At 37.7% G+C, this 18,117-nt stretch overlaps 1 protein-coding gene across 9 annotated transcripts in view; it reads left to right on the forward strand.

Moving 5' to 3' along the window:
- LOC107674648 (rho GTPase-activating protein 23-like) overlaps positions 1–18,117 on the forward strand; it is a 70,832-nt gene that overhangs the window by 37,697 nt on the left and 15,018 nt on the right. For 6 of the 9 annotated variants that reach the window (XM_016468687.1, XM_016468686.1, XM_016468680.1 and 3 more), the window contains exons 2-7: positions 4,516–4,713; positions 6,763–6,787; positions 8,230–8,322; positions 10,544–10,622; positions 11,091–11,151; positions 15,141–16,872. In XM_016468687.1, the coding sequence (XP_016324173.1) occupies positions 4,516–4,713; positions 6,763–6,787; positions 8,230–8,322; positions 10,544–10,622; positions 11,091–11,151; positions 15,141–16,872 (2,188 nt within the window). Of the gene's footprint in view, positions 1–4,515; positions 4,714–6,762; positions 6,788–8,229; positions 8,323–10,543; positions 10,623–11,090; positions 11,152–13,461; positions 13,595–15,140; positions 16,873–18,117 lie in introns of those variants that run through there. The other 3 variants (XM_016468682.1, XM_016468683.1, XM_016468688.1) reach the window with 2 other exon arrangements.

Genomic DNA, 18,117 nt, shown 5'->3' on the forward strand with positions numbered 1-18,117 from the left:
TAAATCTCCATCACCTGCGGGCTTTCACATTGAGCAGCATTAACTACACAGAGCCATTGTTCACTGACGAGCTGCGCTAAACCACGTTCATATTCGCGCGATTTTTTGCGCTGCTCGTCAGTGAACAACGGCTAAATATCGCATGCGATTAATCGTGCAGCCCTAGTTATAATTTATGTGTAAACTTACCTGTTATAGTGCAAACTTGTGGCTAGTATTCATAACATTTGGTACATAGCCTTGTTAAGGCTCTCTGCACATGTGTACCAAATTTCATTATGATCAACCATTTGCTATTGAAATAATTGAATTCTGAATTTTGATTGGCCATTGGCTGCCATTTTTATTGTTACATTCAGAAAATTATGACATTTTAGTTAGAATATGTTAGAATTTGTAGCAAAGAAACACCACACTAAATTTTAAATTCCTCGATCAATTCAATCGAGCTATTACCATTTTTCTGTTATAGTGCCCCCTATTGGTAGAATTTGACTACATTGAACTAAATTGACTGAATAATAAGAATGTCAGTTCAAATACCTTTGCTGCTTGGACCCCAAATAGGTAAGTAGTCAGTTAGCAGACATGACCTAAAGTGACTTATCATACGCTTAAGGACAATCCGCCGGATCAACCTGGGTTTAGATGACTCGCTCGAGGGCACAATAGTGAAAGCTCATGTTTCACGTTTGAACCTACCAATTCATATCTTTAACCACTATGCCTTACCGCTCCAATAATGTAAAAGGAGCATATTTTAAGCAGTAATATCACTAACTAAAGCTGTTATTTTATGAAACTATTCATTTGAAATGTTGCCTTGGGATCTAACAGAAATAAGTTGAAGTTGAAGTAAGTTTAAGCTGAAATACTAAAACAAACTGAAATGAAAAGAAATTAAAACTATAGAATTAAGAAACTAAGAAGAATGAGAAAAACAACAAAATTACATAAAAATAACTGAAAATATAAACATAAAAGCATAAAAAACTATAAGGCTATAAAACTGTAAATATTACTAAAATAACACTCATTCTAAAGGTTCATGCTCATGATATGCGACACAGTGGTCCAAGACGCCCATTTAGTACATTAGGCTATATGGTCATCATATGGTTACAAGTATGTGGAGTGAAAGCAATGTCTATTTGATATTACAATTATGTTGATATTGAAGTCACTCTGCTGGATACAAGTATATTCATTCATGTTCCCTACAGTTCTGTTTATTTTTCTACTCCTTGATTCAAACACTGCTATAAAGGTGGAAAACCCTGTTTAACGGAGCTCCAGTGGAACTGAAAGAGCTGTCAGACAGGTTTAAACACACGCATACATACACCTCTTCTCAGTTATGCATGTGTGTGTTGCAGTCATAGGGCAGGGGTGTCAGGGATTAAACACTCAACATTAATTACACTCAACTTTTCAGCAGGATCACACACTCAGCTGTTTGGAGTGTATTGTTTCTGGCCACTGTCTGTGAGCGTGTGTGCATAAGCATAGCCTGCCAACATAATAAAACACTCATCAAATGAGGTATTTTGAGGGCATTAAGCTATATACATTCATAAGTCAATGTCCACATTTAGTTTCCAATTCTTTCCCTGATTTATGACCGGATTACCCTGAATCAACACTAGAAACACATCACCCCCAAAGAAAAATGTGTCGGGTGTGTGTTAACCCATCATCAGCTGGTCATAAACCAACTGTTGGGCTGAGTGAATTTTGGATGTTGAGCAGAAGTCATCAGGCTGTATTTCTAGTGTTAGACAGACAAAAAAAATGTAATCAAAATTTTTGTTGTTTTTCAGAAAAGAATATTTACTTGAGAAGATTTTATTTCGATTTTTATAAAAAAAAAAGGGGGGAGAATAATTTCTGCATACCTCTTTGTTTCAGCATAAATCTAAGAAAGAATTAGTGATTTTTTTGCGTAAAGAAAGAAAACGAATCACAGTGGTGCATGAAATTATTCAAGATACATTCTCTAAAAAGAAATCTTAATGTCTTCAATAATTTTGCTTCTCATGTCTATTTGGTCACTTTTTTTTTTTTTTGCTGGAAAATGAGACAGAATGTCAGTGATGAAGAAAACATAGATGAACAGAACGGAAGGAAAAGTTTAATGCTTTAAATGGATGGACATTGCTGGACCATAAGGAGGAAGAAGCATGTGTTTATGTGTACACTTGTGTGTTTTTGGTGGGTAATAACAGGGTTTGGTATTCTCAGTGCCAGGAGGAACCTTGTGGTCGAAACCTGCCTGTTGGAGCCTGTTGGAGACTGAGCTCTCCCTCTCTTTCTCTTTCTAAAGCTAGCCTCTCCGTCTCTGTCTGAACATGTCCTGGCTTAACGGTAAATGTTATGGAATTCACACATGCCCCTGTACATTTGTCATGTCACTTACACGGTTGTATTATGTGTTTCACTTTTATTTGTCTGTGTAATCCATTGAGCAGGCCCACGCGCGCATGAACTCTGCAGAAAGCTCCAAAGAACTTAACGGGATCATATGATGCTATTTTAAAGATCATTATTTTGTGTATTTGGTGTAACAGAATATGTTGACATGCTTTAATGTTAAAAAAACACATTATTTTTCAAATACTGTACATTATTGTAGTTCCTCTGTGCCCCGCCTCTTAAAATACTTTTAAAATTAGCAGAAAATACTTAACTATTAAGAAAACATACTTGCAGTAGCTGATTCAGAATAAGCGCCAGATTGTCATAGCAAAGTCGGAATTGACCCATTTGTTTTAGAAATAGCCTTTGCACAGCCAGCCTTGTAGGCTACTCTCCTAGGTTCACAAAACTGTCGTCCATAAAATGCGTACGCAAATATTTCCACATCGTGACGTAGAGATGTGGGGGCGTGTTTGAATGAGGCGTTTTAGCCCGGTCTGGATCAGCCTTCTCTTTTAGATAGAATAAATCCTTTTGTGGGAGACTTTGAGCTTTGTAGCTCTGCAGATCTTATACATACACAAATAGCTACATAACACACTAAAGAAAAGGACAAATAGAAATCGCATCATATGAACCCTTTAAGTGGAGAAAGACAAGAATTTAAATTCAAGAAACATTCTCTGAAAACGAGCCCTAATATCTTTGCAATATCTATGCAAATTAGCTTCTCAAGTAAATGTATCTTATTTTAAGAAACCCTTAAATCCTTTTGTGTTTCTTAAATATTTTAGCTTTTTTTCCCAGCCTCTGATAAGACATCTCAGCTCTGTTTAATGTGGCGTGTTTAGATCCATTCCACAGATTTTCTAAAACAAAATCACTGCAGAAAATATCTTTAATCTGTTTTCTATTCCAAAATACAGGGATAATTCACCCAATAAAATGGACCATTTTTGGTGAACTATCCCTTTAACAGAAGAAAGGGAAATTAAATAAAAATATTACATCATTCCACACAATATGCAAGGCTGTTTAAATGGAGCATTACCATTTGTCTATACGTGTGTGATCATGCGTGCAAGTTGGTAAGAATGCAAGTGAAAGAGAGAAGGTTCAGACATAAGCACAGCCAAATGAAAACAGCATGTGAGACAGAAATAGAGTGAGAAGCAGAGAGGGGGTGAGGCTGCGGTCAGAGTCAGGACAGCTGGAGTATAGAGTATGACTTCTGCTGAGTTCAGAGAGATATGAGGAGTTACAGGGTGAAGAGGAGACGTTTGTGAAGTAAATGTTTGCTTTATATAAAATGAGTTGGCAAAAAAAAAAACTTGTTTATGTATATGGCGACTGGCACCATTCTTAGGGAACTTCCTGCCCTGACTGCATACTTCCTGTTATAGTGAAACCACAGGGCTGGTGAAGTTGTTGATTTTAGGTTGAAGAGAAAAGAGGTATTTTAATGCAAAATGAGAGGAATGATGACGTCACCTTTGAAATAAAACATCAGCACTACATGCCTGTGGCCTTTTTTGTCTCAATACTCAGGTGTCAAGGGACTCTTTAATGAATTGGTGCGTTAAATACTTATTTGGAGAACCAAAGCAAGAAAATATAGATTAAATCGAAAATTATTATTATTATTTTTTATTTTTTTAAGCGATCCCTGGCCTTTATTCCTACTAATCAAATAAGAAACATTTCTGAGAATTCCGCAGAGAATGTTGGCATCACAAAAATGACATCATGGTTCCCCAATGTGGAGAGATGTTTCCCGTTCCCGCCCCCTTTCAGTTACTTTTCCTCACATGCCCACGTCTTGCTTGCACAGGTGGCGTAAGTACACTGACAGATCCAAAACAGTTGGGATGGTCATTTAGAACAACAAGGTGTTATTTCTAGCAATTATCTGCCAAGAGTATTCTCCAATTATCACATTAAATGTGACATGTTCGTCAACACAGATGCATTTCATTTGCATTAGATACAGTGTTCTATGTGACATGTTATCCCATTGGAATAATAGTATTGGACTAAATGACTGAATGAATGAATGTCTAATTACAGTTATCTCTCTAATTACAGTTATCTTTCCCCCAGGCAAAGGGGCGGAGAGATGGGTCCTCTTCATCCAGTGAGAACCCTCGGCCGGTGGTCAGGAGTGGGGCAGATGGGTTGGGTGTGTCCTGGCAGGGTCCACGAACACTGGTGCTCCATAAGAACTCTCAGGGCTTTGGCTTCACACTACGTCACTTCATCGTTTACCCGCCAGAGTCTGCCCTGCACACCAGTCTCAAGGTGAGGATGTCTGCCAGCTATCACAAAATCGAGCTACAAAATGTGGGCAGCCTTGACCTACGGTCATTTAACCGCTAAAAACAACCTTTTGATAGAATAAAAGCCCAACAAACTGTCCCTGTCTCTCAACTACAAAGAGTAGTTAATTTGTGCTCATTAAGCCTACAAGGACACTTTTTTTTTATGAAGAGCCATTTTCATGATATTAGGGCTTAGGAAATATTATTTAAAAAACTGGAGCAGTTTTTTTGGAACTTAAAAAGGCTCATTTATGGCATCAGACTCTAAAATGCCTTTTGTTTTAAGGGCTTAGGCCATGGTAGCAATAGTTGGTCCACCAAGGACTTGACCTCACAGATATCCAGACTGGCATTGGTTTTCCTTTAGCACCTTTTCTAAAGAGAAAAAAGAGGAAGCCCAAAGAAGCAGTTCAGGAGAGATTAAGTGGACAATGCACATCATAATTAGAGCGAAAAAAAATCAAGGGCTTATATAAAGAAAGCCGTGAGATATCTAATCATGTCTGGCATCTGTTTGTTATTTTCATGTACAATATGGATATATGCAGTTATTAACTTACTATTTTACCATATTTGTGATCAAATAAATGCAGTTTCAGTGAGAATAAGAGACTTCCAATAAATAAATAAATCCTGCCAACCCTGGTAGTGTATTTTATTCCTATATGTTATTAAGAACGGGCTACAGATGTTTAGACAGTGTTTGCCCATGATGTTGGAGAAACAAAGCCCCATTATGATATGGCATCTCTTCTCTGAGAAGCCGCTGTTTGCTTTCCTGCTCAAAGGGCCTATTATGTGTTTGACTGGTACCACACACGCTCTGGGCTGGTCCGGGCCGTACCAGGGCTGCCGGGACAGTGTGTTCAGGTCCATTCACTGTGTCCAGTGTCCACGTGGTCACATGACTGTGTGGCACTCTCCATCTGTCACCCCATCAGCTCCAAGTTAATGCACACATGGAAATTCATTTTGGTCTGTGGGTTGGATGTTGATTATAAATCTTAAAGTTGTGGTCACTGTCCGTCACTCTCTACCAATCTGTTTCCCCCTCTGTCTGTCTTTCTCCCGGAATGGCAAAGCCTCAGTATTGTGTGAGTTTGTTAGGAATGAGCCCAGTCAGCGCAGACTAAACACTGGGCTGCCCACTTTAAACTGCCTGATCAGCGTTGTGTGTGTGTGATTTGAGCCTCTGGTTTGCAGTCTGGTTATTTTGTGAAAGCTGTGCATGGGTTATCTAAACTGTGTCTGTTGTAAATAAAGATGCAGAGTGAATATTATAAAGACCATGTCATTTCCTGCACAGATGGAAAAATTAATGTTGTGGCTCTTGTTCTTGCGGAGGTGTGTGGCTAAAAGCTGCACATTCACTGCTAAAGTGCTCCATTTTTCCCAGTGCTGACCTCTAGTGCTGGGACAGAGTCAGTGCTGAAATCAATGCCATCATAGAGATCAAACCAATTTATTGAGACCTGTTATAAATAGATAATAATACAAAGTTAGTTCCGTTTTTGTACCTATGATGCATAACTATTGACTTCTGATTCATGTTGCGTACCATAGACATAATAGGAATAATTTATCCAAATATGTTCATCATTTACTCACTTTCATATTGTTCCAAGCCTTTCTTCTCATGCATCGCAAAAGAATGCTTAATTTCTTGGCCACTCTTGTCAATGTAATGAAAGTGAATGAGGATAAAATGACAAAAATATTATAAATTGGTCCATATGACTTGTGCATAATAATAATAAAATATAGTCATAGTTTTTAAAGGTGACACAAGGGTGAGTAAAAATGACAAAATTTAAATTTTTAGGTGAAACAAAATCTTTAAAAGTCTTGATGAGCATTATTTGTTAAATATTCCAAGACTCCACTGTCATTTCTATTATACGATTAGTAGAGTACTTATTAGAGATGATAATAACTCCCTTAAGTATTTTGTAAATTACTAAATTATTAAGTTTAAGAACATGTTGTAATTTTGCTATGATCTAATTCTCTTCTTATTGTTTCCTGTTAGGATGAAGAGAATGGGAATGGAAAGGGTGAGCCTATCTTTTATATTTCTTTTATATTCACGTCATGTAAATTGCAGTCATTCAAGCTAATTTCTTATCAATTGAAAATGTTTTGTCACTCATCTGAGTTGACTGAACTTCATATGACTTGACAAACACTTTTATTTATGACTTTTATTTCTCAGTGACTGATCTGAGATGAATTAGCAGCATAAGCAATGTCAATGATCAGGGAAGCAGATGTTTGTTGCATGGCGCCCCCTAGAGCAAGTTACCGTTCATGCACATTCAGGGTGTCCATCTGCATTCAAATCAGTCCGGTTTAAGCAGGATTACAGGAAGGCACATGATTGATATGAGATATATGCCATATAATTAGCAAGTTCTGACATATGAAAATGTTTCCTTATTTCCATATCAAGCAAAAACAATATTGTATCGCAGTGCTGCTATATATCAAGGTACTTGTATATGAAAAAAGACGTAAATCCAAAATGTACAGATCTCAAGTGAGAGTTTACTGTTGAGCCCTAATGTCTTATTTTCATAATGCCATACTACTGAATCCCAGGCAATTAAAATGCCACTAAAATCCAATATACTGACTGATACAGAGGTGCTCTAGCATACACACGCATCTACACATAGTCCACACACACACTGTAGCTCCAGATCATAGCGATTTGTAAGGGTTGAGAATGAGAATAAAAGCTGACAGATCATCTGATGATATAAGACTGGTATTGATGCTACACTAAAGCTCCACAGTTCCCAGATCAGTTTATGCATTACTACCTCAACCTGTTTGTTACCATCTGTCCTCATCTTATCATGCCATCATGAGACACTGGCATCAGTATGAGCAAAACACATTCCATAGTGCCAGCCTAAACTTTGTGACTGTGTGTGTCTCTGTACAGTGAGGTCCAAAAGTCCACTAGTGAAACGATTTTATTTTGAATTTTTCTAATTTTAATACAAATTATTTTTTCATTACCAATTATATATGCAGGATGTTGAAATATTAATATGAATGTCAGACTTTCTTATTATTCAATATTCCATGTTTGCTTTAATGACAGCAGCACAAGTTTGTGTCTAACATGATGATCTTTTTGTGTGTGTGTGTGTGCCTGATGAATAAAATCTTAATTATTATATTTAAAAAAAAAAAAAGATCTACAGCATGACTTGAGATTATCCAAAGAAGCATATTGAGCTTCAGTGGAAGAGGAACATCTGACCTTCTGTACAAAGACATGATCATTGTCACTGATTTGCTTATTTGATTCGTGACTTAGAAACAGTGCAGAACATAAAATATTTCATATATAATTTTTTAAAAATCTACAAAACTTTTTATTATATGCAAGATTAAATTATATTTAGAATCCCAGATTTTTCCCACTGTATTTGCCTTCTGTACAAACTATGAAGTATATTGTTTTGTGTGTGTGTGTTTCATGCAGGGCTCCATCAGAGTCGTCTGGAGCCCATGGACACCATCTTCGTTAAGAATGTGAGGGAGAAAGGCCCCGCCCACCAGGCTGGCTTGTGTACAGGTAAAAGAGTTTGATCATATGGTCATAGAAACTGCATGGCATCAATTTAAAGGCCTGTTGACAAAAATATGAGTGTTTTGTGCAATAAACATTTTAAATTGAATGATTGGCTGTAAATTCAGACCATTATAAACATTAGTGTGGTATAGTGTCACAGAGAGGGATTCTAATTTCCATCACACTGCAAAGAAAACTGGCCAACCAATAAGATTAGCATTTTTGGTCACATGCCCAGAGCCGCTGCTGTTATATAAATCTACGGCTTGGTGGTGCTCACAAATGGACTAATTGCAATGATAAATAATTGTAATGCAGTAAATATCAGAGCGATAATCTGGAACAAGGTCTCTGTATTCTTGTATTTACTGTTGTTTGATAAACATCATGCAAATACAAATATCTGAAGAAAGTGTGTGTGTGTGTGTGTGTGTGTGTGTGTGTGTGTGTGTGTGTGTGTGTGTGTGTACATGCTAAACGATTTCAGCTTTGATTATACCTACCCCAGTGCACTCATGTGCATACATATGTGATCTCTTGTTATGACTTGCCCACTTAAAAGGCTTTAGAGCCTGTCACAGATTTGCAGGAATGTGTCTCTGTACTAAGACATATTTAAAGTGCTGATATGTCATGCTTCCTGTGACTAGTCATGTCACCTGACTGACATGGACAGTATACTGTGCTCTCACTGCATTCAGACAAACCAAGAGTCTTATTCCTGTTGATATATGAACAGAATAAAGTTGAACCAGAGAGAGAAACTGATACAGAGCAGGATCTATTATGGAATATTTTCCTCTGTGAATTGTGGTTTGTTATTTACACAAAACACTTTCAGCGTGACAGAAGGTGACTCATTATCTCTCACTCTCTCTCTGTGTGTGTGTGTGTGTGTGAGAGAGAGAGACACACACACACACACACACACACACACACACACACACACACACACACACACACTCACGGCTGCTTCCTGGTCAAGAAAAGGTGGTTGAGTTCAATGAGGGCATGTTCTTCTTACCTTCTTTTCTTAAACTGTACAATACAATATAGGATGTTTACCATATTTTTGTTGCTAGTAACTATGCTACCATGCACATATGATCTCTCCCTGACAGATTAAAATAGTCTTTATAATTTTAGACACCTTGAATAGGAAGAAGGCAGACTTTTTGATATTTTATGTGAACATCTTGATGCAAAGTCAATGGAATGTATACAATTTGTTACATGGAGCTGAGAGTAGCATACAGCATAATCAGATTAGCCAAAATATTTCATAAACAAATATGCAAGGGGATGTGTTGAACTACGATGAGTGAGCCAGTTCTGCGGAAATAGGTTTCATCAGGAACCTGGTGCAACAGATCATGCACTACCTCTGATGAATGTATTTTAATATAATTGGTTATGACTGGATAGGAGGCTTAGCCTTCATTGACTCCTTCTGACGAACCGCCACTGGATGAGATGATCTGATAATGTAACCCTGACATGAACACAAAACACACCAGAGATCTAAGGAAAACAGAGTGAACACATGGAATGAGTCTACTTAATCTTTATTATTTGCACAGAATGCACATGCTCGCTCTCTCTCACTATGTAAAGAATGTTAATTGTGAAGACTACTAATAAATGAATTTCTGATCAAATTAATGCAGCCATGATGAGCAGAAGAAACTTCTTTAAAAACATTAAAAATCTCACTTATCCCAAACTTTTGAATGGCAGTGAATGATTTCCCTCTGACAGATTAAAATAGGAATAGCGCAGACTTTTTTTGGTATTATTATTATCAATGTTAGAAAAGGTTGTGCTGTATTTGTGGAAATCATGATACATTTTTCAGGGTTCTTTGATAAAAAGAAGAACAGCATTTATTTGAAATAGAAATCTTTTGTAACAGTATATGTACATGAATGACTTATTACTGCATTCTTGCTGAATAAGTATTAATTTCTTTAAAGTGGTCATATGATGCTTTTTTAAAGATCATTATTTTGTGTATTTGGTGTATAATTTGTGAGTAGTATTGACTTCCAATATAATAAGAGGCTTATAATAATATTAATGTTTCTGCAAAATAACTTCCATTATAATATCAGTTATAGGAACACATTTATGGTTAATAAGTGGTACTTGAGTCTTATTGATGGGGCTGTGTAAATTAGACAAAAAAGTTTGTCAAGTAAGTGTGTTATTTTGTGTGTGTTTGCAGGAGACAGGCTGGTTAAAGTGAATGGAGAGAGTGTGCTGGGTAAGACATACTCGCAGGTCATTGCACTGATTCAGCACAGGTGAGCTTCTGAAGTCAAACAACACTTATTCAAAAAATTATTCCACTTTGTTGCATGAGCTGATTCAAATGAGGTCTTCTACAGCTATCCAGTCTAACCTTGGAAGTAAATGCAGATCAAGATGTCTTGATCTATAACATTGTTTGGATTGTTGAGTTCAAATTTGAAGGAGCAGAACAGAACGTAACTAAACGTTTTCACATGAGTGTTGTTCATGTGGAATTTGTGACATATGTTTTACGGAACAGAATGACCTCAGGCAGTGTTTGCTGGGGGAAGTTTGCTGGATGATTATGTGCATTACTTAAAAAGGTTACTACTGACCCCAGTGTAAAGGTTGTCTTTGTACTCAACCCAAATCACAACTTTTAATGGAGAATTTGTTCCATTGTCACTGTACATCCTATAAACTCTAGATACTCCTATTGAATCTCATGCTCTCTGGGTCTCTTTGTTTTCTCTATGTAGTGAGAGTGTACTGGAGCTCTCCATCATGCCAAAGGACGAGGACGTGCTGCAGCTGGTAAGTGTACGTTTTAGCATTTTTGCCACACCTTTTCTGTCTCATACACCCACTCATACCTACTCATTTACCTGCATAGCATAGCATAGCATACACATTTATTTTATTGTATTGTTATTTAATTTTTTATTATTTTTATTTAATTTAATTTTATTTAATTTTATTTTCTCCAGACTAGTGTTAATAATGTCCGCTGTTTTTAAAATTAATCTTAGTCTTTAAAAAGCAAATGTCCTTTTCGTTTTTTTTTATCATATTTATTCAACCTGTCCTGTTTTTGGTTTAGTCAAGTTTTAGTTGACTAAAAGTCTGAGAATTTTAGTCTAGTTTTAGTCAATTAAAACAGTCACATTTTAGTCATGCTGCATAATGGTTTAACCGATAATCATATTTATTTTGCTCAAAGTTATAGTCACTGTTGCTGATCATGATTGTAGTCATTTGAGAAATTTCATCAGAATTCTTGCACTTGTACATTTAAGCACAAATCAAGAGTGTCAACATCTGGTTTCCTGATTTTTTTATATGATCATAAATGTAAACACACTCTCTACATTATGAAAACTCAAAAGCTTATCTCAAAAGTTAAGACAGTGATATTCCTAATATTAATTCCAATAATTTCAAATCTTTCTATTAAAACAACAAGAAAGACTTTGCATTGTGGCACAGAGGTTGCGTAAGTGCATTTATATAGCTACCCAATAAAAATATAGTCGAGATCCATTTTTAAATTTGTTACAGTTTGTCACTGAAAAAGGTTTGATGGCAGATTTAGTTGCAGCAAACAGCTCAAACGACTGTGTGAAGGAACACAGACTGGCTGCGTTACAGTTTCATTTGAGCTGAATATCGCAATGGAGATGTTTTCAGCTCATCAGTGCTTTATCTGTAGTGTAAGAGTGAGTGTGTGCGACTGGTTACCAGCATGCAAAGATCAAGTAAAACACAAGGCAAAAAATGTGTCCCTTTAAGAGAGAAGCTCTGATAGGGGATTTAAACTCTTGACATCTGGCAACCCCAAGCATGAAAGCTAGTGAAGGTCTATGTTTTTTCTCCTGTTTTTTGTTGAAGAAAATGTTGTATATAGAGAGTTTTTTTAAAACTACATTTTAGTCTAATCTTTTTTTTTTGTCAACGATATTACCTGTTTATAGAGTTAGTTTTAAATGATGTCAATGTCATCTCGTCTTCGTCTTGTCTTACTCATGAAAAAAAAGGTTGTCAACTAATATTTTTTTGTCATAGTTTTCGTTACCGAAATCAACACTACTCCAGACTAACCCAAATGCTAAAGGAAAGCAAAGCAATTAAATAACTTTCTTAATCTTTTGTCTTATTTTCCAGTTAAAAAAAAACCTTAAAATAAGATCAGTTTACTAAATTGTTTAAAATAAGACTTGTTTTGGAAAAAAGATTTTTGATTTAAGTTTATTATTGTTTTAATTTAATTTAATGAATTTTAATTCAGTTTGTTAATTCAATTAATTGTATTTTAATTTATGCTTAATTCATTGTATTTTATGCCATATTAATTTTCAAGTAAAAGTATGTTTTATGATATTTTTACTGAAACAAGGCAAAAATACTGATTAATAAAATGTTTTGTAATGTGAACATTTTGCATTTGTAGAGTATAGAATTTAGGTAGCATTGTGGTTTAGTTTTGTTTTCGAAGTAAAGCTAGTAAACCCACACACGCCCTCAGAGGTGTGTACACTTTTCTCACACTTTTAAATAGACACAGACACTGCGATTTGACAACTCTGATATTTTTTAGTAGTCATTATAAAGCAATGTGTGAGTCAGTAGGTTGCTTCAGCAGTAACTTTGAAGCATTTCCAAGCAAGAAATCAAGAATCAGTCATGTTGTAAGCATGCAGACGGTCATATGATTAACGCACAAATACACACAAACACGTATGCATTATTTCACAAAGTGCACAAACATTCCCACTCGCATATTTTCTTCAGTGCACAAATTACCCAGTTGCCCACATGATCGAACAGGCAACTCGCTAAAGGCGAAGGAAAACCTTTATGCACTTGTGGGGAACATACAGACACATGCTTTATACACACTCGAATGAATCTTTGTAGTAGGGCACTCATACTAAGCGAATTACCCATATAGCCTCCCAAGAGACCCCACTCCTCTATTCTTACCCCCATGTCTATCTCTCCTTCTCTCTGTCTCTCTACACACCCCTCCTTACACCCGCATCAGCTACATTCCAGAGATGACATCATCAGATATGTCGCCCCTCCCACACTCCCACAGGGTGGAGAGATGACGAGAGAGAGAGAGAGAGAGAGAGGGAGGGAGTTCAAGAGCATTGGGTTGGGTAGGGCTCAACATAGACAGAAAGAGAAAAAGAGATACAGAGAATAACAGAGGGACGTGACAACGAGACATGAATTTGAAAAAACACAAATCAGGACATAAGAGGTACATTTAAGCTGTTAAAGAGGACACTAAATAGAAAACGAGAGACGTTCGACACATTGGAGCTTTAGGGAATGTTTCTCTCGATTAGTGAGTTTCAGTTCTCTGTGTTGGTTGTATTTGCATGTATTAGCAGACTGCATGTACTATGCTATGTTAGTCGATTTGCTTGTCTGGAGCCGGACAGTGTTTCGTCAGCCAGCCATGTCTCTGTTTTGTTAATAAATTCTTAATTGAGCACATGTCAGGTTTATGTCAGTGTGTTTTGAGGTTAGTGTTGATACATCTGGTCAGCTTGACATCCTCTCTACAGTCACACAGTAGTCACTGCATGGGTCGTACAAGTTGTTGAGGTTTTAGAGTCGATGTCTTCTGGTTTGTAACATTATACTGCAAAAATTATTTTCTTAGTACATATTTCAGTCATATTTTCTATTTAAACATTCTTAAAACAAGATCAATTTAATTTAGAAGGTGATTTTACCTTTCTTATAATATGACGTGAATTAAGTTTAAATTTTTTCTTATCTTATCCTTATGCTTTTCTTATATTTTTTCTTGCTTTAATTATAAATCTAAATATTATATCTATTAATAATATATTTAGAGAGAGCTAATGCTAAAACTAAATCGACCTGTGAAAAATCATTTAATCCTTTATAAACATAATTTTCATAAATTACATTTTACATAATTTTGTGTCTCAAGAATTTTCTTTTTTTACTGAAAACATATTTATTACATTGTGGTGTTGTGATGAATTTCTCATGAATCTCTCAATGAGTAATTTTTTTTTTTTTTCAGTTTTGTTTTTCCCCTGATGATTTTTAGATAACTATAACAATATTATTAGAAATCATTAGCATTTGTCTTATTTGACATCTTTAGATACAGGTGCATCTCAATAAATTAGAATGTCGTGGAAAAGTTCATTTATTTCAGTAATTCAACTCAAATTGTGAAACTCGTGTATTAAATAAATTCAATGCACACAGACTGAAGTAGTTTAAGTCTTTGGTTCTTTTAATTGTGATGATTTTGGCTCACATTTAACAAAAACCCACCAATTCACTATCTCAACAAATTAGAATACTTCATAAGACCAATATGAAACTCAGTATTATGACACAATCACATGATCAGTATATAGTGATAGTGTCTCATGGTCAGCATGTAATTGTAATGTCATCTCTCTTACCCCTTTTTTCTATGAACCTTTCACCTCCACTCCTTGATGCCTTTCTCACTCTGTTGAAATTAAGTTACCCTACTTTATACAAGATATAGAGGTGTACAACACATATACATAATAATCTTACACCAACACTTTACATAATTACATGGAAATTTAACTTCATTGTTTGTGCTTTTGTTTTGGCTTAATTTGTTTGTTGCTTTACATTTACAGCAATATTTTCTTCTATTTTGTACAGTTTTTCTGTATGTCCTAATTTGTCTTGTTCTAAAAGCAAATAAAAAGAAAAAAAAATAAATTAAGTCACCCCTTTATGTTCCTTTGGAATGAAACAGTTGTATTTCTCTCTTTCAGGCATATTCCCATGATGCCTACCTAAGAGGGAACAATCCATATATAGGAAAGGCCCAAAATCTTCCTCCACCACCCCCTGTCCTCTACCCTCCACATACAAAATCACAGCCTCCTGCGCTGGCCGGCCCTGCCCCAGCTTCTTCATACATGGGGCAAAACCAGCTGGACAACTGGAGCCGCTGGCCCGGCTCCTCCTCTGGTCCCTCTCCACCCCTTGACAACCGGACAGTAGCTTCCAATGCTTTCTGGGCAGCCGAGGGCAGGAGCTGTGAGCCAGGAGGTGTTGGTCACAGTAGCCCTGCACACCGAACTGAGGAGATCCAGTATGGAATGACTGACAGGGGACCACAGGCAACCGGACAAATGAGAGGACGCTCATATTCATCATCTTCCTCCTCAGGAGGGATGATGAGCCCATTGCATCATGCACATCTCGCAAACCACAACATGGGTACTGCCGTGGGGCACATTGGAGGCCGCAAGGAAAGCCCACCTTGGGCCAGTCCTTCTCAGTCAATATCAACACCCCCATCCAGCCGCAGCGAATGCACTCAACAAGCCCTTTCCAACTGGTACTATAGCCAAGTACCAGGTCGGGAGCAGGAACGAGAGCGAGAGCGATCTGTTTCTCGCTCCATGCACCCACGCCACAGGAGTTTCTCGCATGACCGTCTAGGTGAGCTTGGGAGGGCCAAGCGTTCGCAGCAAGCAGGTTTTCCCCACAGTGCATCACAAGACACATTGCTGTTGCTTCAGCAGAGCTCAGCAGCATACACTGATCCCCACTGGAACCATGGAGACTGGCGGGGTGAGCATGTGTATGGACAGCACCCATCTGTAGTGGCCTATGGGCGCAAGTCCTCCGAAAACCTTCTAGTAAGCCAGTACGGACATTCAGCACGTTCACTGGAAACTCTCGACAGAGCTGTGGGGATACTTTCACCACGACTCGAAAGATCTACTTGGGTCCACCAGCCCCCAAACAGGACTGAAAGCTATCTGAGACATGGCGGACATTGTGGCCAACACGCAGAGTCACATCACCAAATCCAGCAGCACCAAGTGCAACACCACACACCACAACACCATCAACACACACCTCAGCATCAAAACGTCACACATGCAGCACACCAACACTCATCTCAGACTTCGCAACCACAGCAGGCAGCTCCACTGGCAAGACGTTTGCCATCTTGCCAGAGTCTAGATGAGGAGCCGATTGGCTATCGTAGCTACAGCCCCTCTTTCAACCGGAAGACTGGCCGTATCTTGCAGCAAGCCCAGTCATTTAGAGACCCCTCTTACACGGGTCCACACCTCTGGACCCCTACACCCAAGACCAGTCCCCCAGAGGGGCTTCCACCCTCGGCCTCTCCTTCCCCAGCTCCACCAACCACCTCTTCTACAACTTCTATTCCCACAGCCCCTGAAGGACAAGACAGAACTTACCGACCCACTAATCATGACAGAGGGGCAGGGGAAGCAACAGGTGAAGCCCAGACACAGGAAGTGGTTCTGAGGCAGAAACCACCCACCGGACGCAGGGGTGCGAACGCCCTACGACATCCACATTACGGCATAGCACTTGACTCCAGTGACCCTCTACTCTTTACCTCTGATCCTACGGAGCCCCCTGCCAAAGTGGAAAGTGCTATTTCTTATCGCCGTACGAACGGTAACCTACCACCACTATCCATAGAGGATGATTCTCTCGCGTCAATTCCCTTTATAGGTAAGTCCCTACTTCTCAGTGACTCCTTTGCTCTCATGTTCTCCTTTTCTTTGTTGCAAAATACTGTTCCATCTAGTTCTCAGTTTCTCCCTCTCTTTTTCACTTCCCATCACTCTATGCTCACTCTATCCTGCACATGGTTGTTATGTTAACAAGGAAACTGATTAAGTATCCAGACACCATTAAAATAGACTGATGGGAATGTTAGAGAATGACTGTACTTGTCTTAATAACTCACAACCCCACTGGTCTTACCCTTCATTTCCTATGTCTGGTGAACCAGTGTGCATGTCTGTGCATTAGGTAATGCTGGAATCTCCCATGGTCAGCCTGACAATATTAGTTGTCTGTGACTGAATCAGACTTACTGGATTTAAATTAGTCCTATTTTTCTTTCTTCCTCTCCTTCTTTTTCCACTCTTCCAGTGCCTCGCCCAATTCCATCCTGTTTCTACAGTTTTACTCTTTTAGTAGATGCTTCTATACAAATTGACTGCATTCTCTGGGAATTGAGCTCATGACCTTTGCATTGCTAGTGCCACGCTCTACTGTTTGAGCTTTGGGAACACTATGAAGATAAAGGATTTGAAGAGAATTGTCTTGACATATTTACATACTGTAGAAATTTTGATTGATTGACTAAGGCACAGTTGTGTGAATATGTGTGTTTTATAACCTACCTCTATTTTAGTTACAAAATAGCTGGAAAATATCTGCAGATGTTAACTTAGTCTGACAAAAACTTAATTGGGGAAATGGTTTATAAATAAAGTAAATAATGTCTCAAGTCCTCTTTTAAGGGAAGGTTAGGGTTTGGTTGGGGTTAGTTTATAGTAATTATGATTGGTTTTATTTGAAAAAAGCAGCTTTCTAAGTGTGTGTATTTGCTCTGGCCTGTAGCTCAAAGTGATCTTGTCTCTGCTTGCCTTTATTACTAAACCAGAGTGCAAGAGGAAATCTGAAACAAAATGGCCGGCTGAATGCAAAACATTCAAAACAAACTGAGATAGACACCAAAACTCTTACTGTTAAATGTGCTACAGGGTTATATATGGTTGGCCATGAATCTCTGTTTCCTCTAATTATATGTTTATAGCACAGCTGGATTTAAGTGGAGTGCTATTGATTTTGCAGTTTCCTTAAAAGCTTTCAGTTGGTCATTTGCTTTCCTTTAACATTGCATTAGGAGTTGTAATGGCAACATTAAAACAAAACCAATTAATTTCAGGCCTATTAGTGATTTTT

The sequence above is a fragment of the Sinocyclocheilus anshuiensis genome, unplaced genomic scaffold, assembly GCF_001515605.1.
Source record: "Sinocyclocheilus anshuiensis isolate Anshui unplaced genomic scaffold, SAMN03320099.WGS_v1.1 scaffold152, whole genome shotgun sequence".
NCBI classification, from domain to species: Eukaryota; Metazoa; Chordata; class Actinopteri; order Cypriniformes; family Cyprinidae; genus Sinocyclocheilus; species Sinocyclocheilus anshuiensis.